We start from the raw sequence: 24730 nt of genomic DNA, 5'->3' as shown, positions 1-24730 counted from the left end.
CTGCACCCATTCAGTACCTTTAATCCTGTAAATCAAAGGCTAAAGCACAAAAATGGAAAACAAAGCCAGGGGTGGTAGCCAAGCACGTAATTCCAGCTCTGCCTCTGGAATAGAACTAGACCAGTCTGGGCAGTTAAGGAAATCCCATCTCAAAAAGCGGTGCAGTGGTGCCAAGAAGTTCAGATCTGACGATCTCAGCCTGGGCAGTCTTATCTCCAATTACCAACAAAAAGCTATAGCCGTGGTTCAGGTGGAAAAGCCCTAGCCTCTTTGAAGAGAAATGCTAAGGGAGGCAGAGTTCAAGCCCTAGAACCAACACAGAGAGGGGGGAGGGGGAGAGCACGAGCGCAAAGGAAATAAGTGCTAGTTCAAAGATAGCCCAGGCAGAAAAGTCTGTGAGACTTGAGCAAAAGCTCAGGGATAGAGCTCAGGCCTTAAATTCAAGCCCCATTATTAGTGTGCACACACACAGGAAAAAAAAATGCTAGCAGGCCAGGCACCAGTGGCTCAAGCCTGTAACCCTAGCTACTCAGGAGGCTGAGATCTGAGGACTGAGGTTTAAACCCAGCCCAGGCACAAGATAGTGAGCCTCTTCAATTAACCACCAGAAGACCAGAATTACATTGTGGCTCAATGCAATTCAAGGGGTAAAGCTGTAGCCTTGAGCTGAAGAGCAGGCCTAGCAGTAGCGTGCTTACCTAGCACGCACAAAGCCCTGGGTTCAATTCCCTGGAACCACATACACAGAAAAAGCCGAAGTGGCTCTGTTGCTCAAGTGGCAGAGTGCTAGCTTTGAGTAAAGTGACCAAGGACACTGCCCAGGCCCCGAGTTCAAAAAATAGAAAAAAAAAAAAAAAGTTAGCCAGGAACAGGTGACTTGAGCCTGCAATCATACTTAGGAGACAAGAGATCTGGGGACTGCACCTCAAAGCTGGCACGGACAGTAAAATCGAGAAACTCTTCTCTCCAATTAAGTACCAAAATACACCTATAATCTGAGCTATTCAGGAGGCTAAAATTTGAGTCCCAGTTCAAAGGCCCCCAGAGAGTGAGTAGTCTGTGAGTCTTTTTTTTTTCCCCCAGTCCTGGGATTGAGCTCAGGGCCTGAGCACTGTCCTTGGATTTTAGACCCTCAGGGTTTTTCTAAGTATGTGGTACCAAGGAATTGAACCAGGGTCTTCATGCATGCTAGGCAAGCACTCTACCACTAGGCCAAACTCCCAAGCCCCCATCTGCGAGACTCTATCTCCAATTAACCATCAGAAAACCAGAAATGGCACTGAGGCTCAAAGTAGTAGAGCACTGGCCTTGAGTTAAAAAGCTCAGAGATTGAACAAGAGCTTGACCTAGGGTAGAGTGCTTGCCTGACATGCCCAAAGCACTGGGTTCAATTCCTCAGTACCACAAACAGAAAGCTTGAAGTGGTGCTCCAGTGGAAGAGCGCTAGCCTTGAGGAAGCCCAAGGACAGTACCCAGGACCTAAGTTCAAGCCCAAAGACTGGTAAAAAATAAAAATGAATTAAAAAAAAAATCAGAGACAGTGACCAGCCTCACAGTGCAAAGCCCATGACCAACAAAAATAAACACCAAAAAACTGAAGTGGAGCTGTGACTCAAGTGGTAGAGTGCTAGTGTTGGGCAATAAAGCTCAGGGATTGCCAAGCAGTGGCTCAGGCCTACAATCTTAGCTAGTCAGGAGGCTCAGATCTGAGGATCACAGTTCAAAGCCAGCCAGGGCACTCAAGACTGTGAGACATCTCCAATTAATCACTAGAAAACAGAAGTGGGGCTGTGGCTCAGAGGGAGGGCAGTAGCCTTGAGCTGAAGAGCTCAAGAACAACAGCACCCAGGGTCAGAGTTCAAACCCTCCCCCCCCTCCAAAAAAGGCAAACACACACAAAAGTGCTGAGTATGACTCAAACAGTACAACTCAAAGTTCAACTGCCAAAACTGCCAGTAAGTAAAAGAAGGGCCAGGGGAGTATCAAATGGCAGAACTTTCATAACCATAATGCTCTAGATTCCACTTCCAATACTAAATATCTAATATATAATATTTGGAAATGTTAAGCACAAAAATCCCCCCCCACACACACACACGTTTTGTTTCTGCCAGTCCTGGGGCTTGAAACTCAGGGCCGAGCACTGCCCTTGGGTTTTCTCAAGGTTATAGCTCTATCACTTGAACACCACCACCACTTCTGGCTTTTTCAACGTATGTGGTACCAAGGAATGGAACCCAGATCTTTGTGCATGATAGGCAAGCATTCTTACCACTAAGCCAAACTCCCAGTCCCCTGGGCATTATCCTTGACTTTAAGGATAGCACTCTACCCCCTGAGCCATAGCACCCCCTCCAGCTTTCTCTGCATATGTGGTACCAAGGAATCAAATGCTAGCAAGCATTCTATCACTAGACCACACTCCCAGCACATTCTCATTCTTCCTCTCTCTCTCTCTCTTTTCCATCCACACTTTAGGGGTATGTAGTTCTAATTCCTGGAACCATATGCAAATGTTCATGCCTATATTTTTCAGAGGAAAGGTCAAAATTGCCTTATGCTATGGGGAAAAGTGTATGGGTTGTGGAAGAAAAAGCACAGAAACCACAAGCAGAATATTTATACATTTATTTATAATGAAATATGGTATAATTATTTACAACATATAGGAAACCAGAGGATAAGTTTGTACAAAGTCAGCCTGCAAGTATTCAAATGTGCAAAAATGACAGTTCTGTATCTCAAACTACTTCTGGTTCAGCAGACTAGCTTCTTCACTTTCACAGATCAATATTTGATACAAAAAAGTTCTTTTGGCAAAACCTGTAATGCCAAGAAAAAAGGACAAGTTGCAATTTCAGTCACTAAGTCCACCATCCTATTGAGCGTTGTCCAATTTCTCTATTTTAGCTGCAACCAGTTCTCAGAGAGACTGACCACTGTGTTTCATTTCTGTGATGAGTTCTGACCATCTTTAAAATAGTCAAGTAGTTTTCTTTGACCCAGCTGAAGACAAGGAGCATATAAGAGCAGTAAAATTAGCAATGGCTATTTGAGACAAATGTGCCTTAAAGTGCCAGCTTTGGATCATCCAATAAAAAGACACATGAAAAAATAGCTTCATTTTTCTATTCAGGATCCAGCTGTATCCAATGATTTTTGAATTAGTAAAACAGCATTTTCACAACAGAAAGTATCCAAACTGAAATAGGAATGAGGATCTTAAAGTACTGCAAGGAAAGGATGATCTTTAAAATCACTTCCCCACTAATAAATAGTAAGGCTGTTTGTTACAATTTATTATCAAAATTGACCCAACAGTCATAAAATACAAATAAATTTTGTGTCAGAGTTGAGGCTATTGTTCTGGAAAAAACTGGACTAGGTCAAAACATCTACAGGAATAACCCTGCTGTAATGACTTGCTGGACAAGCAGATTTCACCAACTACTAAAAAGCTTCAGACAAATTTGTGACTCTAAGTAAATTTTAACAGATGTTATGCCAGAAATAAGAATTTTTTTTTAAAAAAAGATTGACACCCCAATAGCAAGGGGACACTGCATGTTTAACTTCAGCAAAGGTCCAAAAAATGGCTCCCAGTGTAGGCCCAGAGTCTTGTTAAATCAAATGCATGCATTATTGCTAAGAAAAATCACCAAGGGTCAAAACTGTTCCACTGTTTCCTAGGGGGCCATCCAGAATGGCATCTGTTGTTTAGCTCGTGGTTGTGACGAAGGGTATTGATATCCCAAACTCCAGCCCTGTGGAAAACTACTTGCATTTTTATGACCTCCATGTTCCTCCTCTTCATCAGATGAATCTGCAGCATAAGCTACTAAGCCAAATCCCTTCTCTGTAGTCTTCATCTTCTTTGCTGGGTAATCTAGAATAGAGGAAAAACAAACCCAACCCATTCCCCACAAAAGGAAAAAAAGAGATAATACCACAAATTTGTTAATTAAAAAAAAGATGTTAATTAGTTGGACACCATTTTGAGGTCACAGGGTCAATGGTCACCCAACGTTGAAGATCACACGAAAAACAGCACCAGCATCAGCAAATGTGAATCCACCAGAACCATGTAAGAAAACAGAGAAAAAAGAAAAAACACAAAAAAAAAGAAAGAAAAAAGAAAAAAAGGAAAGTTAGCAATTGAGTCTCTGGGAGCTACATTTCACCTTTTAGAGTTAAAAGAAGAAAAGACAGAACTATTTTTTTATTTTCCTCATTTTTATTAGGACAACAAAAATGACTCACTGTACTCCCTATTAGTTAATAGCACTCTGTGATGCTATTAACTCAGTTCCTGATATAAAGGAAATCAACCTTGGTTACGTCTGCATCGGTTTAGGTAGGCAGATAATGTAAGTGACAGAACTTGGAAATAAGCTAGTTTTGGGGGTGTGTTGGCCAGTTGTTCAGCTTGAACTCAGGATCTGGGTGCTATTTCTGAGCTTTGTCACTCAAGGCTAGACCTCTACTCTGAGCCACAGTGGCACTTCCGGTTTTCTGGTGGCTAACTGCAGATAAAAGAGTCTCATAGACTTTCCTGCCTGGGCTGGATTCAAACTGTGGTTCTCAAGACTACAAGTGTGAGCACCTGGCAAAAAAGCTAGTTATTAGTAGTTATTCCGTAGAGTTTTAATGCCATTGACACTTAAGTATAAAATATAAAGTGACTGACTCTTTTCTAGGCACATACTGGTTGAAATTAAAAGACTGTTTAACTACATTCTATCCTTACAAAATTAAAAAAAAAAAAGGAGTATTCTCAATTCTGATTAAGCAGTAGATTACAGAGGATGAATTAAATATATGATTGAACATCAGGTTAGAAAACTAACAGCTTAAGATCAGTCCTACTTAGTTGCCTCCCTATTCCCCCAGCTACACCTTACTCACCATGGCTCCCTGTTAAGGTCCCAGATCCATTCCTTTCATCAGAATCTGTTTTTATTCCAGTCACTGGAAAGGCTGGTGGAGGCATCAACTGCCTGTTAAAAGACACAAAATTTTCTTTTAGAAAATTTAGATTTTTAACTTATTGAGTAGGTAAATTTACATAATAACAAAACCTGAAGGTAATCGTCAAGTTTATTTTAATCATTAATTTTAATCCATTCTACTTTTCCTTCTACCCTTATCCTCTTCAATCTATTATCAAGTTTACCTACATTAACAGGCCATTGCAGTACTTAGCTCCTAATTATAGCAAGGGAGATTCAAGCCCTCCCATTTATGATATTCTATGATCCTAAAGGAATAAAAAGTATATAAAAATGGCTTGAATGTATATATATAAAACCTGTTGCTGCCTATCCTTAGCAAAATGGCCATGACACAGTAAAGAGAGGATGTAGGAAAAGGACTAAATTATTCAAGACTGAGTTTAACTGCTTCTTAGACAGTAAAAGGCATATCCTATTTCCCATTATTCACAACAAACAGGATCTTTTTTTTTTTTTTTTTTTTGCCAGTCCTGGGGCTTAAACTTAAGGCCTGAGCATTGTCCTTGGGCTTTCCTTTCAAGGCTAGCACTCTTACTTGAGCCACAGCACCACTCTGGCTTTTTGTATGTATGTGATACCGAGGAATTGAACCAGGTCTTCTTTGTGCATGCCAGGCAAGCACTCTACCACTAGGCCAAACTCATGGCACAACCGTTTTTTTTTTCTTTTTGCTGGTCCTGGGGCTTGAACTCAAGAGCATAGGTACTGTCCCGGAGCTACTTCTGCTCACAGATAGTGTTCTACCACTTGAACCACAGTACTACTTCCAGCCTTTTCTGAGTAGTTTACTGGTAATAAAGAGTCTCACAGACTTTCCTGCCTTGGCTGGCAGGTAATCTTGATACTCATATTTCAGGCTTCTGAGTAGTTAGGATTATAGGCATGAGTCACCAGCGTGCATCAACGAACAGCAACTTATTTGATTTAAATAAAACCATTTCCATTACTGAATTTCCCATAACAATGATCACTACTTGCAGTAACAGTACAAACAAATAACATTTGAATGTATTCATTTTATTTTCCAACTTACCTGTCCCTCTCTCGCTCTTTGCCTGAGGAACTTGCTGGCTTCGATCCTGCGCCTTCAATCTCATTCTGACTGGAGAAGCCTGTACCTAAATTAGTCATATGAATGGGTCCATGCTATGAGCAGAAAAATACATTGGCATTAGCAAATCTACAACTGCTGTATTGAGTTTAGCTCCTTAATGTAACTGTCAAGTGCCTCATCTTTTTGATAAATTACAATGTTAAACCATATTAAATATTATTTGGGATTTGGAGTGCAACTGTAATCAATGTAGGAATTATTTTTCTCCTCTACAGGTTTTAGTCATGGATAGTACAATTCATTTTTTTTTTCAACTGATTGCTCATAACAACTGGTTTCTACAAACCTAATTATATAAACTGTAAAGACCTTTGGTTTACAGAATGCCTCAAAGATTGTGGTAAACCATAAAGTTGCTTTTTCTAGTAAAAATTATACAAAAACTTATCTCTGATGTTTTTGGTAATGCTGGGGATCAAATCCAAGCCCTTCTGTATATCTGTCAAATGTTCTAGCACTGAGCTACACCCCCAGCACTTAACCTTTTAACTTTAGTGAGTGACTATGTTTACATTATGTATAAAAACTCAATGATTCCATTTCTGGCAGTTATTTTTTCTGGTATGGGTCAGAGCTGAGAAAATAATCCTGTTTTTTTTTTTTTCTTTCTTTTCGAAGGGAACAAGGAGTAAAACAATCTGAAAAGCAAGGTATAAATACAAACTACATGTTTGTACATTGATAGCTTTTGGTGAATTATGTAGGGAACTAAGAATTATCAGAGGCTTTCAATGGTCTGCTGAGTAAGAGAAAGAAGAAAATACTACAGACCACCTCCTTTAAGACATTAACCATGGGAACCTTCTCTCTAGACAGTTTGCCATTTTATTACACTGACACCAAAGGCAAAACCTACCCAAAGAAAGTCATCTTCACTTTAAACTAATCACTAGAATAAAATCTTGATGTAGATTCCAGAAAGCAGAACTCCTAGCATTAGGATAGCTGACACTGGTGTGAATTTATCTTTCTTTAATGGGAGAACATAGTAAGAGAGTAAGATCAAGAAATTAAGACAAGGTGAGAGCTGGTGGCTCACGCCTCTACTCCTACTCGGGAGGCTGAAATCTGAGAATCACTGTTGGAAGTTATCCAGGACAGGAAAGTGTGAGACTCTTATTTCCAATAAACTACTAGTAGGAAGTGGTACAGTGGCTCAAGTAGTAGAGTGCCTTAAGCAAAAGAAACTCAGGGATAGTGCCCAAAACTGGCCAAAAAAAGTAAGACAAAGTATTTTATTTAACCTGGTATCCAAGAAGTCCAGATTCCCGCTCATCTGGCAGCTCCTCTGTGAATCGCCTCTTCTGTGACTGGGGCTGAGTTGGGAGTGGGGGCTGGGGCTGAGGGCCAGCAGGTAAGGCAGTTTTGACAGGAGCAGCAGGAAGAAAAGGACCACCCAATGGACTCTGGGACCAAAACAAAGGAAGAACAAAGTATGACATTGCCCTACTCATGAGTTAAGTAAAGAAAGATTAGAATACACCAATACTAAGTAGCATATGAATCTTTCCTTTTCAGATGTTTCCCCTAGCTAACAGTTACCACCTAACCTTCTACCTTCACTTTAGAGTACCAAATAGAAAATCCATTATTTCATGATTTAGATTCTCAGGAAAACCTGTTAAGGAACATTTCACATAATTAGGATAAACATAACCATTAACAAAGAATTAAAAAATTTAGGTATTTAGCTGGGTGCCAGTGGCTCAAGCCTGTAGTCCTAGTTAATCAGCAGGCTAAGATTTGAGGGATTATAATTGGAAGTAAGCCTGGAAAATAAAGTATGTAACTCTTACTCCAATAAACTACCAAAAAGGGAAGAAGTGGAGCTGTAGCTCAAGTGACAGAGTACTAACCTTGAGTAGCAACAACTCTGCAACAGCACCCAGGTCCTGAGTTTAAATGGTTTTGTTGTTTTGGTCAGTTTAGGGATTTAATCTCAGGCCCTGGGGAGTCTCCTGGAATTTTCTGCCCAAGTTGGCTTCAAGCTATGAGTCTTAGATGTCAGGTTCCTGAGCAGCTAAGATTACAGGCATGAGCTACCAATGTCAGGAGCTAACTAGTGCTTTAAGAAGCTGTTTCAAAAAAGGAATGCAAATGATCAAAGCACTATATATATTAAAGAAAAAAGTCCTGGGGACTGAACTCAGGGCCTGAGCACTGTCCTTGAGCTTTTTTTCCTCAGGGCTAGTGCTCTACCACTTGAGCCACACCACCAGTTCCAGCTTTTTCTATGTATGTGGTACCAAGGAATCGACCCCGGGTCTCTAAACACTAGACAAGCCCCTCTTTCTTTTTAATTATTAATATTTGTGGATTTTTTAGATGACTTTATTTTTATTGTAGACCATCTTACTTTAAGCTTTAATCTAGATAGGCATGTTATACCCCTAAACTAGCAGTCTACATGCACCTCCTAACCCACTCAACCATATTGCTTCCCAAAAGTGAAAAGTTGAGAAACTAGAGGTTTAAATATAAACAGAATTTAGAACATAAGCCTTTTCTTTGTTACAAACTATAATTTTTTCAGTGCTCACGCCCACAAGTTAGAAACCTGGGCAGTGTTTTGAGGACGCGGTTTATTCCAGCATGGATATACTATATTAGAAGTCCACAAAGAAGAGTCTGCTATAAATCCATTACTAGGCTTTCATTACTTTTTCCTCCCTGCCTCCAAGTATTGTACGTAATACATCCAGATAGGTTATACTTCAAAACATTTCCTAAATTTACAATCTCTGTGTAGTGTGTGATACTATGGACACATCAGGCAAGTACTCTTACTACTGAGCATATAGAGCCCCTAGTTTCATGCCCGGGCTGGCTCTGAACCATGATCCTCAGAGCTCAGCCTCCTGAGTAGCTAGGATGACAGGCGTGAGCCACTAGCATCCAGTTCTATTTTCTTATATAATTTAAGAAATTACAAAAGGAGCCGGGAGTTTGGCCTAGTGGTAGTGGTTCAATTCCTCCGTACCACATACATAGCAAAAAGCTAGAAGCGGTGCTGAGGCACAAGTGGTAGAGCTCTAGCTTTGAGAAAGTCCAAGGACACTGCTCAGGTCCTGAGCTCAAGCCCAAAGAAACATTTATTTGGGCATTTATTATAAATGTGATTCTGGCCTACAACCTCTTTTGAGAAAACTTCTATTTACTCCTTCATTGTCTATGGATGTTTTTTCCTACAATAATTATGGACCCGAAACCTAAAATATGTACCACCTGACCCCTTATAGAAAGTCTGTTGATCACTACTTCAAATGACTAGGGGCAAGATTTATGAACTAAACAATGTACTTTGAGAAGACATTCACATGTACATACTAACCCAAAGAAGTCACTTAGATTAGTCGTGAGAATACAGAAAAGTATAAGAAATAAAAAACAAAACAAAAAAAACAAATTTCACATCATACATTTTTGGAATACCACCCTTTCCCCTTACCAGTTTCCTAAGTTCAAGGATAGCATGTTGTATAACCTGGCATCCTACCTGTCCAGTACTAGCTGGAGGATGTACTTGTGTTATCGGGTATTGTGTTGGCACAGGTGGGACTCCAGTAGGTAATGCTGGCAAGACTCCAGGTGCCAGTGAAACAGCTGGTGGCACTATGCTTGGTACTCCATATGGAGGTTGAACTGGCTGCTGAGGAGGGGGAACAACAGGGTAACCAGACTGATAGCCATTGGATGGATAATATGGTGGTTGAGGAGGGACACTACTTATAGCAGAGGGTTGTGTATAGCCTGAGGGGGGAAGAAAAAAAGTGTTTAATCAGCTGCAGCAAAATGAGACATTTTATCTGAATATTAAACAATATCTAAGGGAGAAAAATACTAAGGCATGAATGGCTTTCCAAATTACCCTACATTGAAGAGAACATTATTAGTGCCCTGGCACAATTAGTCTAGCCTCAAGTATCACACTTATATTCAAGTATCACTAACAAAATATTTTTGAACACTTTAAGATATACATACCTGGTAAAGGTACAGCAGTATTAATTTGATTCACAAATCTAGAGTATTCAGCATGAACCTGGAAAAAGGAAAACAAATTAATATGGGACATTACCAAATGAGATGTAATTACTAGTACCATAAGTATATAATTCTAGTAAGGAGTTGTTATTTCCAGGACACCCCAAATCACTATTTGAATAAGGCAGATCAATAATTACTAAGGCAAATTTTGGGACTCAGGAACATGCATAATCCTAAATCTTCCAAAAGCAGACTTTATTCTGAAATACAAAATCACTTAGAAAGCCCTAAAAATTTGGGCTGGGAATATGGCTTAGTGGTAGAGTGCTTGCCTAGCATGCATGAAGCTCTGGGATCAACACATCAGTATCATATAACAGAAAAAGCCAGAAGTTGTGCTGTCACTAAGGGACAGTGCCCAGGCTACGAGTTCAAAACCATAAAAATTTAACCATTAGAAAATCTGCATACTGTTAGTATACCTGCCAAGAATTAATGTATTTGCATTTCCTATGTGATTGTAACATGCCCATAGAGCTCTCAGTTTAAGATTTTTTTTTTTTGGGGGGGGGGGGAGGATCATGGGGCTGGCCTGGGCGCTGTCCCTGAGCTCTTCAGCTCAAGGCTACCACCCTACCCTTGGGCCATAAGCCCCACTTCCCATTTCCTAGTGATTAAGTGCTGCCCAGCTGGCTTTGAACCATGATCCTCAGCCTCCTGAGTAGCTAGGACTACAGGAGTGAGCCAGCAAGCCTGGCTTCAGTTTAAGATTTAAGTATTGTCTTCAACTTGTACTTTATTAAGTCTCTGAATGTCTCAAATACAAAAAGATGACAGGAAAGTTACTTGATAATGCTAGTAAATCAGGTTAAGTACAGAAGTAAATACTAGTTTCACAGAAACATACCATTAAATACCAAAGAACCCCAAGAGTGAACCTGATTTCCTTTAGGTGTTACTAAAATAGTTCTATGGCTTCAACTTTGTTATGTTTATAGAATAAAAGAGTATTGCCAATTTCAGCTACTTGTGAGGTTTTTGAGTTCTAGGCCACTGCTAATTGGTTTTGTACTATTACAACAACTCTATTCTTCAGCCTGGAGCTATGCCAACAAAGGCCAAAAAATATTGGTGCAATCTTCAAGAAGCTAGCAAAGCGTGAGCTGGCTTATCTCTCAAAGATTATACATAAGGAGGTGGGTGCTTATAATCCCAGTTATTTAAAAGAGATGGGAGGCCTGGCCAGGAGCGTGCCAAATCTGAGGCCAGACTTGGCAATTAAATAAAACTCTGTCTTAAGATAAAGTAAAACGGGGAAGATAGGTCGGTGGTAAAGAAATTGCCTGTTATGCATTAGACTCTAGAATCAATCCTCAGTAAGGTCAAAAAGCAAAATAAATAAATACATAAAATGCATATATGGTCTCACTATCAACATACATAACACACAGAACTCACTGTTTGCAAGAGATTCTCACAGAGCTTCTTGGCAGCAGCCAGGCCTTCTGGTTTAGGATGACTATAAAGAAATATAATCATAAATCAACTGAGAGAAAAATATAGGATAAATAACCATTTTGACTTTTCATGCTGCTTAATAACTTTAACATATTCATTGCAGCTCCAGTTCTAGGCTCTAAAGCATAAAAAAAAAAAACCAAAACAATCATTATTTCAAATTTATTGGTACCTTTCCACAAAAAAATACAATCAAATAAAAATAAAGGTCACTACTGAAAGGCACAAATAAACCTATCACTACCAAATAAACATATCACTAATAAAAACTTTTAAAGGTATAAAACATATCAATAAGCCAGGCTGAGTGGCTGATGTTACTCAGGAGCAACCAGATGAAGCTTTCCTAAGTGAGATTTTTTTTTTTTGGTCAGTCCTGGGGTCTAAACTCAGGGCCCAAGACAGTCCGTGGACTTTCTCAAGGTTAGAGCTCTACCACTTGAACCACAACACCACTTCTAGCCTTTTCTATGTATGTGGTAACAAGGAATTGAACCGGGGTCTTCATGGATGCTAGGAAAGCACTCTACCACTAGGCCACACTCCCGGCCTTGCTGGCTTGTTTTTAAATTTAGTATATTCCTCAACTTTGGCTGACAACTGTGAGGAGCTAAGTCTGGAGTTCTGGGGCCATGAACTTTGAACTGAGAATCTCAGTTCAAAGCCAGCCTGGGCATAAAGAACATGAGACTCTTATCTCCAATTAACCACTAGAAAATGGAAGTGGGGCTATGGCTCAAGGAGTAGGGCGGTATCCTTGAGCTGAAGAGCTCAGGGACAGCACCCAGGTGCACAGTTGACTCCCCTACAACCCCCTCCCCCAAAAAAGTGCCAGGCAAAGTTCTAGTCCCACAACAGACCAAAAACAAAATATCAATGTCATTGTTAAGTTTAAATGAAAGCTATGTTATTCTAATTAGACATCACTTTATAATTGCCTATTTTTATAAAAACTAAAGACTTACATATATGCACAATTCAATGTCCTAGTTATTTTAGTTATTTGTGAAGTGTTAAGCTTATTTCCTCATTTCTTTTGACCACTGCCACATGTAGTATCAAACAGACAAGGATTTAAACGTCCTCTAGTTTTATCAATCCATACCTGATATAAATATACATAGGTTCAAAAGCTTCTCGGCCCGATGCTGGCTCAATACAGCCCGAACCTTTGCCCCGTAGGAAGACTTTGGCACCTGTTTCAATCTGAATATGCTGCAAATAGGAACAGCCTGGACCTTCCACCTTCTCTTTAACATTGAAAGTGGGCACAGCATGTTCTAGACCCACAAATAATTTATCTTGAACATAATGCATCTGTAGAAGACCAGAATAACTTGATTAAACACATACAAATTCCTCATATAAAATAATAAAGCAAATACTTCCATAAGGGTCTCTTATAATTTCCATCATAAATTCTACCAAGAAAGTTAATGTTTTTCTTTTCTTTCTCTTGAGCCAAGAGTTGGTGGCTCATACCTATAATCTTCGCTATTCAGGAGACAGAGATGTGAGGACCCCCGGTTCAAAGCTAGCCTGGGCAGAAAAGGTCCCCCAGTAAATAGTTATCTCCAACTAACCACTCAAAAACCAGAAGTGATACTGTGGCTCAAAGTGGTAGAGTGATAACCTAGAGCAAGAGTTCAAGAATAGAGCCTTAAGCCCCGAGTTTAAGCCACATGACTGATAGGAAAAAAAAAAAATTCTTGGGGCCAAGATTTGTCCTAGTGATAGAGTGCTTGCCTAGCATGCACAAAGACCCAGGTTGGATTCCTTAGTACCACATACATGGAGCTGGAAGTGGTGCTGTGCTCAAATGGTAGAGCTCTAGTCTTGAGAAAGCCCAAGGGTAGTGCTCAGGCCCGAGTTCAAGCCCCAAGACTGGCCAAAAAAATTTCTTTTGATGAAATATGATCTAGGTATATAGTTCAGGTGGCCTTGAACTTACAGTCCTGTAGCCTCAACCTCTTAAATGCTGTAGCTACAACTTTACAATGCCCAGCTTTCAAGGATATAGCTAAGTAGAAAAGAGTACTTGTCTAACATGTACAAGGAAGGCCCTGGGTTTGATTCCCTGTAGCAAAAATAAAATAAAAAATATCTTTGGGGATGGGGGGAGGGAAATGGGGACCAAGACATGAAAAAGGGTAATCAATGTTTGTGAAGTTATATACCTTCTATCTGGTAAATATAATCTAACCCTTCTATTAATTACAATAAAAATATATGAAAAAAATCTTTATGTTCATATACCTACATTACCTACAAAATAAAATACCTGGCTGGGAATGTGGCTTAGTGGCGGAGTGTTTACCTAGCATGCATGAAGCCCTGGGTTCAATTCCTGAGTACCACATAGACAAAAAAATCCAGAAGTGGCCCTAGCCTTGAGCACAGAGGGACTCAAGGGCAGAGCCTAGACACTGAGTTTAACCTCAATTAAACAAATATATATACCTCATTCTGGTCAGTGAAAGACATTTTACTTTCTGTTCATGTGGTACTGAAGAATTGAACCAGGGGCTTCATGCATGCTAAGCAAGCACTATACAACCAAGCCACATCCCTAGTCCCAATGAAAGAAATTTAATAGAAAACACTCACAAGATCCACTTCTTTTTTTTTTATTGCCAGTTCTGGGGCTTGAACTTAGGGCCTGAGCATTGTCCTTTGGGCTTTCTTAAGGATAGAGCTTTACACATTAGCCACAGAACCATTTCTGGCTTTTTTTATGTATGTGGTACCAAGGTGTTGCACCCAGTCTTCGTGCATGCTAGGCAAGCACTCTAGCACTCTACACTAGGCCAAACACACGCCCCAAGATCCAATTTTGAGTATGCAGAGCATGCAAACACACTGTGCTCAACATGAGCAAAATGAACCAAAAATGTAGCTGCCAATATGCTACAAAGCTGGAGAAGAATGTTGGGTAGTACAGTCAGCCCTGAGATTTTCTCCAATGAGGGCTGCTCTCTCTAACCCTTTTTATCTAGGAGGAGTGTATCAGCGAAGTCTTGCTTCATCAGACTCAGCCTTCTTGGTCCTCCAGTTACCACCAAGTTACAATAAAAGTAAACACACTATCTGGCCGGGAATTTGGCCTAGTGGTAGAGTGCTTGCCTAGCATGCACGAAGACCTGGGTTTGATTCCTCGGTACCATATACATAGAAAAAAGTCAGAAGTGGTGCTGAGGCTCAAGTGGTAGAGCTCTAGCCTTCAGAAAGTCCAAGGACAGTGCTCAGACCCTGAGCTACACCCAGGACTGGCAAAAAAAAAAAAAGTAAACACACTATCATTATATGGTACAGTGTGCATAATACTTAATTCATTATATAGATTATACCAGTGTGTGTGTGTGTGTGTGTGTGTGTGTGTGTGTGTGTGTGTGTGTGTGTGTGTGTGTATCTTTCTTTTTCTTTTGGTCAGTCATGGGACTTGAACTCTGAGCCTGGTTGTCCCTGAGCTCTTCAGCTCAAAGTTACTGCCCTATCCCTTGAGCCACAGTGCCACTTCTGGTTTTCTGGTGATTAACTGTAAATAACAGTCTTATAGACTTCAGTCCCCTGGGTGGTTTTAAACTGCTATCGCCAGATCTCAGCCTGCTGAGTAGCTAGGATTACAGGCATGAGCTACGGTGTCCAGCTATACCTATATATTTTTTTTCATGTATAAGATAATACACTTCATTTTTACAGAAATAACAATCTCTCAACAAGACATACCCCTGACTGGAAAGGAGGCTTCTGGTTAACAGCTGGAGACAGCTGAGCAATGGGTGCTGGTTGGTGATAGACAGTGACTGTTGCACCATTAAAAGTGGGACTTGTCCCTGTAGCTGCTTTCACTACCCCATTGGTGATGATTTCTTTGATTCGGTTTACTGCTCCTAAGGAAAAACATAAGACAGTAGATACTATAACAAAGAATCGAATGAATTGACTAGATAAATCGGCAAATGTTCAATGATTCAAGCATTAATCCACCTGTATGTGGCGCCCCACTTCTCTAACCATCAGCCACCAGCATGTAGTTAATAAACAGGAGTCCTAACTGCTATAAAAAGTTAATGGAAATCTGGAGGCATTGTTCAATCGACATTTTGTCAATTTGTTAGACAAAGCCCAGCACATTGTTCTTCCCAGGTGACATGTGACCCCAAATCCTTACTTACTGTCCACTAATTCCCGTGTCTGGCCTTGAACATGAAGATACAAGGGACGATCCCTGTAAAGAGAAATAGAAGACTTGATTCTCAAAATGGTCAAAATCAGAGTCAACTGAGTCATCAAGTCTTATTGAATTAAAGTTTACAAATAAGAAAAAGGGACTATTGCTAAGAACATGGCTATGTATTATTTCCTGGCAAAAATTAATGGAGGGCCAGAAGTTTGGCCTAGTGGTAAGAGTGCCCGCCTAGCATGCAGAAAGACCCTGGTTAGATTCCTGGTTACCACATACACAGAAAAAGCTGGAAGTGGTGCTGTGGCCCAAGTGGTAGAGCTATAGCCTTGAGAAAGCCCAAGAACAGTGCTCAGGCCCTGAATTCAAGCCAGGACAGGCAAAAAAACAAACAAACAAAAAAAGTGAATGGAGAGGGGCTAGGAATGTGACTTAGTGCTAGAGTGCTTGCGTGTACCCCTGGGTTCAATTCCTCGGTGCCACAGAAAGAAAAAGCTGCAGAGCAGGAGCACAGCCTAGTGGTAGAGTGCTCACCTAGTATGCATGAAGCCCTGGGTTCAATTCCTCAAGTACCACATACATAGGAGAAGCTGGAAGTGGCAGAGCACTAGCCTTGAGCCAAAACATGTCCAAGGGCAGTGCCCAGACCCTGAGTTCAAGCCCCAGGACTGGCACAAAAAAAAAAAAAAAAGCTGGAAGTGTCACTGTGGGTCAAGTGGGACAGTGCTAGCCTTGGGCAAAAACAGGATAAGAGGACCTAGGCCCTGAGTTCAAATTCCAGGACTGACAAAAAAAATAATGGGGACTTGCACACCAATGCACCAATGGCTCACTCCTGTAAACCTCATTACTCAAGAGGCTGCGATCTGAGGATTGCACTTCAGAGTCAGAAGAGGCAGGAAAATCCATGAGACTCTTATCTCCAATAAAGTACGAAAATAGCCAGAAGTAGAGCTGTGGCTCAAGTGAAACATCACTAACATAGATGGGAAAAAAAAAAAAGTGGAAAATTAGATGCCAATAGCTCATGTCACTAATCAGAGCTTCACAGAAGGCCAAGCTCTGAGATCCTTATCTTCAATTAACCAGCAAAAAGTGGCTATGGAGAAAGGGGTGGAGTGCTAGTCTTGAAAAAGCCAACAGGAGTGATGGTCCTGAGTTTAAATCCCCATACCACATTTACCTAAGGAAAAAAAAATATGAAGCATATGTGAGCCATAAACCCAATCTTTCCCAAACCAGAGGATAATCAATACATACCCTGGGCCCACTTTCACCTTTTCCTCAGTAGTCATGAACCTCCCTCGTGTTGACACAGCAGCTCCACTAAGTCTGCTAATCTAAAGAAAAGATAGTGCATTAAAAAGACATCCAGGGGGACTGGGAGTTTGGCCTAGTGGTTAAAGTGCTTGCCTAGCATGCACGAAGACCTGGGTTTGATTTCTCAGTACCACATACCTAGAAAAAAGCCAGAAGTGGTGCTGAGGCTCAAGTGGTAGAGCTCTAGCCTTGAGAAAGTCCAAGGACAGTGCTCAGGCCCTGAGCTCAAGCCCAGAACTGGCAAAAAAAAAAAGACATCCAGGGGGCCGGGAGTTGGCCTAGTGGTAGAGTGCTTGCCTAGCATGCACCAAGGCCTGGGTTCAGTTCCTCGGTACCACATATATAGGAAAAAGCTGGAATTGGTGCTGAGGTTCAAGTGGTAGAGCTCTAGCCTTAAGAAAATCCAAGGACTGGGACCAGGAGTTTGGCCTAGTGGTTAAAGTGCTTGCCTAGCATGCATGAAGACCCGGGTTATTCCTTGGTACCACATACATAGAAAAAAGCCGGAAGTGGTGCTGAGGCTCAAGTGGTAGAGCTCTAGCCTTGAGAAAGTCCAAGGACAGTGCTCAGGCCCTGAGCTCAAGCCCAGGACTGGGAAAAAAAAAAAAAAAAAAAAGACATCCAGGAGCCAGGAGTTTGGCCTAGTGGTTGAGTGCTTGCCTAGCATGCACGAAGACCTGGGTTCAATTCCTCGGTACCACATACATAGAAAAAAGCTGGCAGTGGTGTTGTGGCTCAAGTGGTAGAGCTTTAGTCTTGAAAAATTTTCAAGTCCAAGGACAGTGCTCAAGCCCTAAGATCAAGCCCCACAACTGGCCCAAAAAAATAAATAACCATACTATTTTTAATACATACATAAAATCATGCTTAAAAAGTGAAAACCTGAGGAACGGGGGAAAACAAGATGAGGGGTAGGGGAGGGGGGAAGGGAAATGGGGACCATGACATGAAAGGGTATCAATGTGTGGGAATTAAGGCACCATTTATCTGGCAAATATCATGTAACCCTTCTATTAATTACAATAAAACATACACTAAAAAAAAAAAGTGAAAACCTGAAAGTGGCTAGCCTTGAGAAAGCCCAAGGCCAGTGTCCAGGCCTTGAGTTTAAGCCTCAGGACTGGCAAAAAAAAAAAAAAGGATAAAGCTGATGAACACTTGTGGCTCACACCTATAATCCAAACTACTCTAGAGCCTGAAAATCCTAACTCTAATTAACCACCAGAAAACTGAAGTGGAGCTGTGACTCAAAATGGTGAGGCAACAACCTAAGAGAAAAAGCTCAGGGACAGCACTCAGGCCCTGAGTTCAAGCCACATGACTGACAAAAAGAGGAGGTATGGCAGTGTCAATGGCAGATATTTTTTTTTCCTCCAATGAAGTGTGCACTTTACTAAAAGAAAATGTAATTCTTTGGCTAGTATGCCAGACTGACAGCTCTAGTGAATGAAAGGCAGTTAGGAGGTAAACACAGCAGGAGATTCTAGAGCATTGGTAGTAAATGCAGAGATGGGACAGAGATAAAAATGTTGGATGTATTTTAAAAGAAGAACATGTCAGTAATTCAGTAATGGATGTGGGATGGATCCAAAGGCAAAATTCATCACTGAAATTTTCTTCTTCTGTTTTTATTGAAGTCCTCGAGTTTGAACTCAGGGCCTGGGCACTGTCCTTGAGATTCTTTTGCTCAAGGCTAGCACTGGTAGATAAAATTTTTATCCCATTCAATCATTCTACCAAAAATCCATCAAATCAACCCAGAAAATTCACCCATATATGTTAAATCTTCCTCTGCAAATCCATCTAATCAAGACCTAGTCACTGTCCCTAAGCCTTTTTTTTCTTGTCCCCTCTCTTCTGTAAAACCAATTACTTGGGTGGGGAATGGAGGTGTGGCCGGGCGTATGTGGTGCCAAGGAATCCAACCCAGGTTTTTGTGCATGCTAGGCAAGCACTCTTACCACCAGGCTAACCTCTCAGCCCCTCCCTAAGTCTTTTTATGCTCAAAGCTAATACTCTACCACTTGAGCCACAACTATATGTTCAGCTTTTTGGGGGTCAAATGGAGATAAAACTCTCATAGACTTTTCCTGCACCCAATAGTCCACAGATCTTAGTCTACTGAGAAACAATGATTATAAACATGAGCCACTACAACTCTAGCTTCACTTTGATTATGACCCAAACAGACTCATAAATGTTTGACACCTGGCTTGCACAAGTGTCTTTATTTTCTCTTTTGTCAGTTGTAGGGATTAAACACAGGGCCTGGGCACACTCCCTGAGCTTTTACACTCAAGGCTAGCACTCTATCACAATGCAAATTCTAGTGTAAGCCACCGGTGCCTGTCAGAAGTCTTTCTTTTTTCTGAATTCATTGTCCACCTTCCCCCAACCATACCTCATCTTGAGTCTGTCCTCGAGTCAGCAAATTCCTACATGTGAGAGGCACATCATTGATTTCTACTTCAGCAACCACCAGATCATCTTTGCTTTTATTGCTAGTTAGGCCTTTGCCAGGAGCCTGAAGCTACAAGGGAAAAAAAAAAAAAAAGACAGAGGTAGGGGAGGGGAGGGAAAGAAAGAAAATTATAAGTTCATATGTTAAAATGAAGTCTTTTAATTTTTCAGGTAACAATGACCCCACCCCACCCCCCCAAAAAAATTGTGCCAGTACTGGGGCTTGAATTGAGAGCTCTATATTCTTTCTCAATTTTTGCCCATATTTAGCAGTCTAACACTTGATTTTCTGCTGGTTAACGGAAGATAAATCATTCGGATTTGTGTATCCATGCAAGATCTCAACCTCCTGGATAGAATTATTGTATGAGCCATGTTTCTTTTTTCTTTTTTTTTTTTGGCCAGTCCTGGGCTTGAGCTCAGGACCTGAGCACTGTCCTTGGACTTTCTCAAGGCTAGAGCTCTACCACTTGAGTCTAAGCACCACTTCCAGCTTTTTTCTATGTATGTGGTACCGAGGAATTGAACCCGGGTCTTCGTGCATGCTAGGCAAGCACTCTACCACTAGGCCAAATACCTGGCCCCGTGTATGAGCCATGTTTCTGACAGAAAAATATTTTTTTCTTGGGGGCAGGAGCACGGCCTAGTTGTAATGTGCTTGCCTAGCATGCAGGAAGCTCACAGCCCTGCGTTCAATTACTTGGTACCATATACTCAAAAAAAGACAAAAGTGGTACTGTGGCTCAAGGGACAGGGCGCTAGCCTTGAACAAAACGAAGTGTCCAAGGACAGTGCCCAGGCCCCAAATTCAAGCCCCAAGACTGACCATAAATAAATAAATAATTAAATAAATTTTGTTTTTGTGTTTTAGCTGGGCACAGTTATAATCCTAGCTTCTTAGGAGGCTGAGATCTGAGGATTGCTGTTCAAAGCCAGCCTGGGCAATAAAGTCTCTAAGACTCCAATTAACCACCAGAAAAACAGAAGTGGAGTGCAGCTGTGGCTCCAGGAGCAGGGTAGTAGCCTGGAGCTGAAGAGCTCAGGGACAAAGACTAAGCCCAGAGTTCTAGTCCCATGACTGACCAAAAAATAAATTTTTTTTTAATACTTTTATCTAGTCTTTTTTTTTACTTTTGGGTGGTACTGGGAAGGATCTTAGGGCTACAGTGCATACTAGTAAGCAAGTAGTCAACCACTGAGCCATACTCCCGGCCCATCCCCCCTCCAACCCCACCCCGTGCTTATACTCAGGGACTGAGGGCTGTCCTTGGGCTTTCTCAAGCTAGAGTTCTACCACTTGAGCCACAGCACCACCATTTCTGGCTTTTTCTATGTATACAGTACTGAGGAATCGAACCCCAGTCTTTGTGCATGCTAGGCAAGCATTCTACCACTAGGCCAAACTCCTGGCCCCAGCCCTTTTTTTTGAGACCAGGTCTCACTATGTAATCTAGGGTGGCCTTTCAGATTCTGGGGTAAAAGACATCTACCAGGGCTGGGAGTTTGGCCTAGTGGTTAAAGTGCTTGCCTAGCATGCACGAAGACCCGGGTTCGATTCCATGGTACCACATACATAGAAAAAAGCTAGAAGTGGTGCTGAGGCTCAAGTGGTAGAGCTCTAGCCTTGAGAAAGTCCAAGGACAGTGCTCAGGCCCTGAGCTCAAGCCCAAGACTGGCAAAAAAAAAAAAAAAAGACATCTACCATCAGATCCTGTTTTTTTCATGTATTGTTTATTCTTAATATTGGCAAAATAAGAAGGAAACAAATCTGCACTTAATGGCCTCCAATTCAAATGATTTAGCTCATCTTCCTGAGTGCCAGGATTACATGCAAGCACTACCATGCCCAGCAACCTATAGGATATTTTTAGGTGTAACTTGTTTAAAAAAATAAAAAAACAGTACTAGAATTTGAACTCAGGGCCCTCACCGGCTCAGCCAGTACCACTTGAGACACATTTCTAGACCATATTTTGATCATCAATCTTCTGAATCTCAGACTTCTGCAGAGCTAAGATTACATATGTGAGCCAGCAGTGTCTAACCCATGTGCACCTCTATGGGCCACATCTTTACCAAAACTATGGAAGGTACAACCTCCAAAAGAAAAATTAAAGGCCTAAGTTACAATGCTGTACAGCTGGATTTGCTAGCTTTACATGTAACATAGAGGTAGAGAGAATACACATTACCCATGCACCTCATTCATACCAATTAAACTAGCTGCCTTCGTAAAGACATGGTCACAAAACATTCACTTCAACAAATTCTATTCTTATTATGGTTTCAAAAACCCCTGTATTACATGAAATGTCCCATCATTCTTTATTATGAAGAACAGAATAGACAAAAAACAAGATTCTAAAGGTTCCTCTAGTTTCAATGTAAACAACTTATCAGCTGAGTTTTTGAGTGTTAGCTAGAAAGGCTTTAAAGACTGCCTTTCTTCAACCAACTTCCAACAGTACATACATTTGAATCCTTGTATCTGATGACTACTACACTAGACAGTGTAGGTGATCATTACCAATGAGAAAATCAAAGCCCATGACGTTAAAGCCTTATAATCAGTTACTGGAGATTCTGGGTTTCAAATTCAGGTAATTATGATCCTAAAGTCAGTATTTATGTACCCTGTTGCCTCTTCCTCAGTACCACATACCTAGAAAAAAGCCGGAAGTGGTGCTGAGGCTCAAGTGGTAGAGCTCTAGCCTTGAGAAAGTCCAAGGACAGTGCTCAGGCCCTGAGCTCAAGCCCAGGACTGGCAAAAAAAAAAAAAAAAGAATCTCATTTCTTTAGTGTGCAGGCTGGCTTTGAACGGGGACCCTCAGATCTCAGCCTCCTGAGTAGCTAGGATTACAAGCCTGAGCCATCAGTACCCAGCTAAAGATCATCTTTTAAGAAAAAGATAAATCTGAATCTAAATAAGTAACATTAGTATTAAGAGTCTTTGGGGCCAGGAGCATAGCCTAGTGGTGGAGTACTTGCCTGGCATTTGTGAAGCCCTGGGTTTGACTCCTCCGTACCACATATACAGAAAAAGACAGAAGTGGCGCAATGGCTCAAGTGACAGCACTAGCTTTGAGCAAAGAGTCTAAGCACAGTGCCCAGGCCCTCAGTTCAAGCCCCAGGACAGCCAAAAACAAAAAACAAAGAATCTTAGTGAGTATTTAAAGTCTGAAAGTTGCAGTTCAGAACCAGTATGGTCAAACTAAACTGAGAAACTCTTATTTTCAGCACAAGAAATAATCATAATCATAACAATCTCAGCCAGGCACTGGTGACTCACAGCTGTAACCCTAGTTACTCAGGAGGCTGAGATGTAAGGATTGAAGCAGGTAAAGTCTCTAAGCCCTATCTCCTTAAATCACTGCCAATAAACTACATCCCAACTCTAATAATATGCTTTTAATGTTTCCACAAAGACATTAGAAATTTTGAAAACTGACTTATAAAATCTTTTCAGGGGCTGGGAATGTGGTTTCATGGTGAGTGCTTGCCAGGCATGCATGAAGTCTTGGATGCAATTACTCTGTATCACATCCATAGAAAAATTCAGAAGCGGTGCTGTGGCTCAAGTAATAAGAGTGCTATCCTTGAGCAAAATAAGATCAGAGACAGTGCCCAGGTCCTGAACTGGTCCTAGAACTACCCCTCCCCCCAAAAAATCAATATGCCAGGAATTTCATTGAAGAACCAAAAATCTCAGCCAGGCAAGGGCAAGATGGCTCATGCCTGTAATCCTAGCTATTTAGGAGACATATCTGAGGAACAAGGTTCAAAGCCATCTCAGGCACTAAAGGACCTAAGACTTTTTTTGTTTTTAGCCAGTCCTGGGCTTGAGCTCAGGGCCGGTGCACTTGGACTTTCTCAAGGCTGGAGCTCTACCACTTGAGCCTCAGCACCACTTCTGGCTTTTTTTCCTATATATGTGGTATCGAGGAACCCTATCCAGGCCTTTGTGCATGCTAGGCAAGCACTCTATCACTAGGCCAAACTCCTGACCCAGAACCAGAGTTCAAGTCCCAAAACCGAAAGGAAAAAAAAAAAACAAAACCTTTAACAAAAATGCAATATGAATGTTTATTATATTGCTTTAAAAAAATTATGGACAGAACTACAGATACATGGGCGAAGCAAAGGATTTGGTCCATAAATGTATAAGGCCCAGTCAATAGGGTCTCACCAAAAAAAAAGACTTCATGGAAAAAAAAAAAATCCAAAACTAAATAATGTTTAAATTCCTGTACCAGTTTTCTTGTTCATGTGCAGGAATAATTACGAAATTAGACGATGACATAACAGCTACGAAAACTGCATTTAATTAGGACTCTTGGACTTTTAATACCTTCTCAGCAGCATTCTGAGTTGGTTTCAGCTTCCCCTTGGCCATGAGCATGGCATTGATCTTGGCAGCCACAGCAGCAGCGGCATCCAGAGCTCCTGAGGGAGCAGCTGAAGCAGCCCCAGGAGTTCCCCCACCGGTGACCTCCCCACCTGGGGCCGCTGGCGGGAGAAAGAGAAGGGGAGCAGGAGCCGGCTGGTCCCATTTGCTACGGCGCCTACAGGTAGGATAAAGAAAATAAATGGCCCTAAAAGCTTCCACCTATAGTGCTCTTCGTTTACTATGCCTAAGTCCTCTCCATCGGTACCCATACCTCTGAATCTCCTCCCAAGCCTAACATTTCCATCTCTCTTCTGACAATTACAATTCTCCAAATTCCCATATATTCCAATATTTCCCCATAATCTGCGGTGCTGCCCATCACCTCCATCAGATGACTGCACACAGGGCCCGGTTCGCCCTCCTTCGGGCCTTCACTGTGGCTCGCCCCGTTAAAGGCCCCCCACCCCCCGGTTTCCTCCACCCTCGGATTCTCGCCGGCTCTTCTCAGCGGCCCGAAGCCGGTTCAAAATCCTTCGCCCCGAGAAGTGCGGCCTTCCAGTAGCTACACTTTCTACGTTCGCGTCTCTCCCCCCTCTGGCAAGTTCCCGCGGTCTTGCCGCCTCTCCCGTGTCCCCGTGCTCGCCCCGACGCCCTGGCCGGCGAAGCTTTACCCGCCAGCTCCAGGATGTGTCGCGCTCCCCGCGGACATGGCGACGGGCTCGACTCCACCACCCGCCAACTACCTCACT

At 41.7% G+C, this 24730-nt stretch overlaps 1 protein-coding gene and 1 non-coding gene across 5 annotated transcripts; both read right to left on the bottom strand.

Annotated features, from left to right (window-relative positions):
- Positions 1 to 2613: 2613 nt before the first annotated feature.
- On the bottom strand, positions 2614 to 24730 carry Khdc4 (KH domain containing 4, pre-mRNA splicing factor). 4 transcript variants are annotated; one of them, XM_090340782.1, is made up of 15 exons: positions 24653 to 24730; positions 23943 to 24156; positions 19536 to 19664; positions 17075 to 17154; positions 15807 to 15859; positions 15358 to 15521; positions 12737 to 12948; positions 11572 to 11632; positions 10111 to 10168; positions 9623 to 9876; positions 7371 to 7532; positions 6046 to 6158; positions 4906 to 4997; positions 3783 to 3886; positions 2614 to 3006 (listed from the first exon to the last, which is right to left on the bottom strand). In XM_090340782.1, the coding sequence occupies exons 1-15, from the start codon at positions 24688 to 24690 to the stop codon at positions 2947 to 2949; spliced, it is 1794 nt and encodes a 597-aa protein (XP_090196908.1). In that variant the 5' UTR covers positions 24691 to 24730; the 3' UTR covers positions 2614 to 2946. The 4 variants fall into 4 exon arrangements, with proteins under 4 accessions (XP_090196908.1, XP_090196910.1, XP_090196907.1 ...); XM_090340784.1 differs by having other exon boundaries at positions 2614 to 2823; XM_090340781.1 differs by having other exon boundaries at positions 2614 to 3886.
- On the bottom strand, positions 14555 to 14684 carry LOC150058140 (small Cajal body-specific RNA 4). The gene has a single exon (XR_016536913.1).

This window comes from Megascapheus bottae, chromosome 10 (assembly GCF_031878675.1).
Source record: "Megascapheus bottae isolate mThoBot1 chromosome 10, mThoBot2.hap1, whole genome shotgun sequence".
Taxonomy (NCBI): domain Eukaryota; kingdom Metazoa; phylum Chordata; class Mammalia; order Rodentia; family Geomyidae; genus Megascapheus; species Megascapheus bottae.
This window is presented reverse-complemented; position numbering and strand designations above follow the sequence as displayed.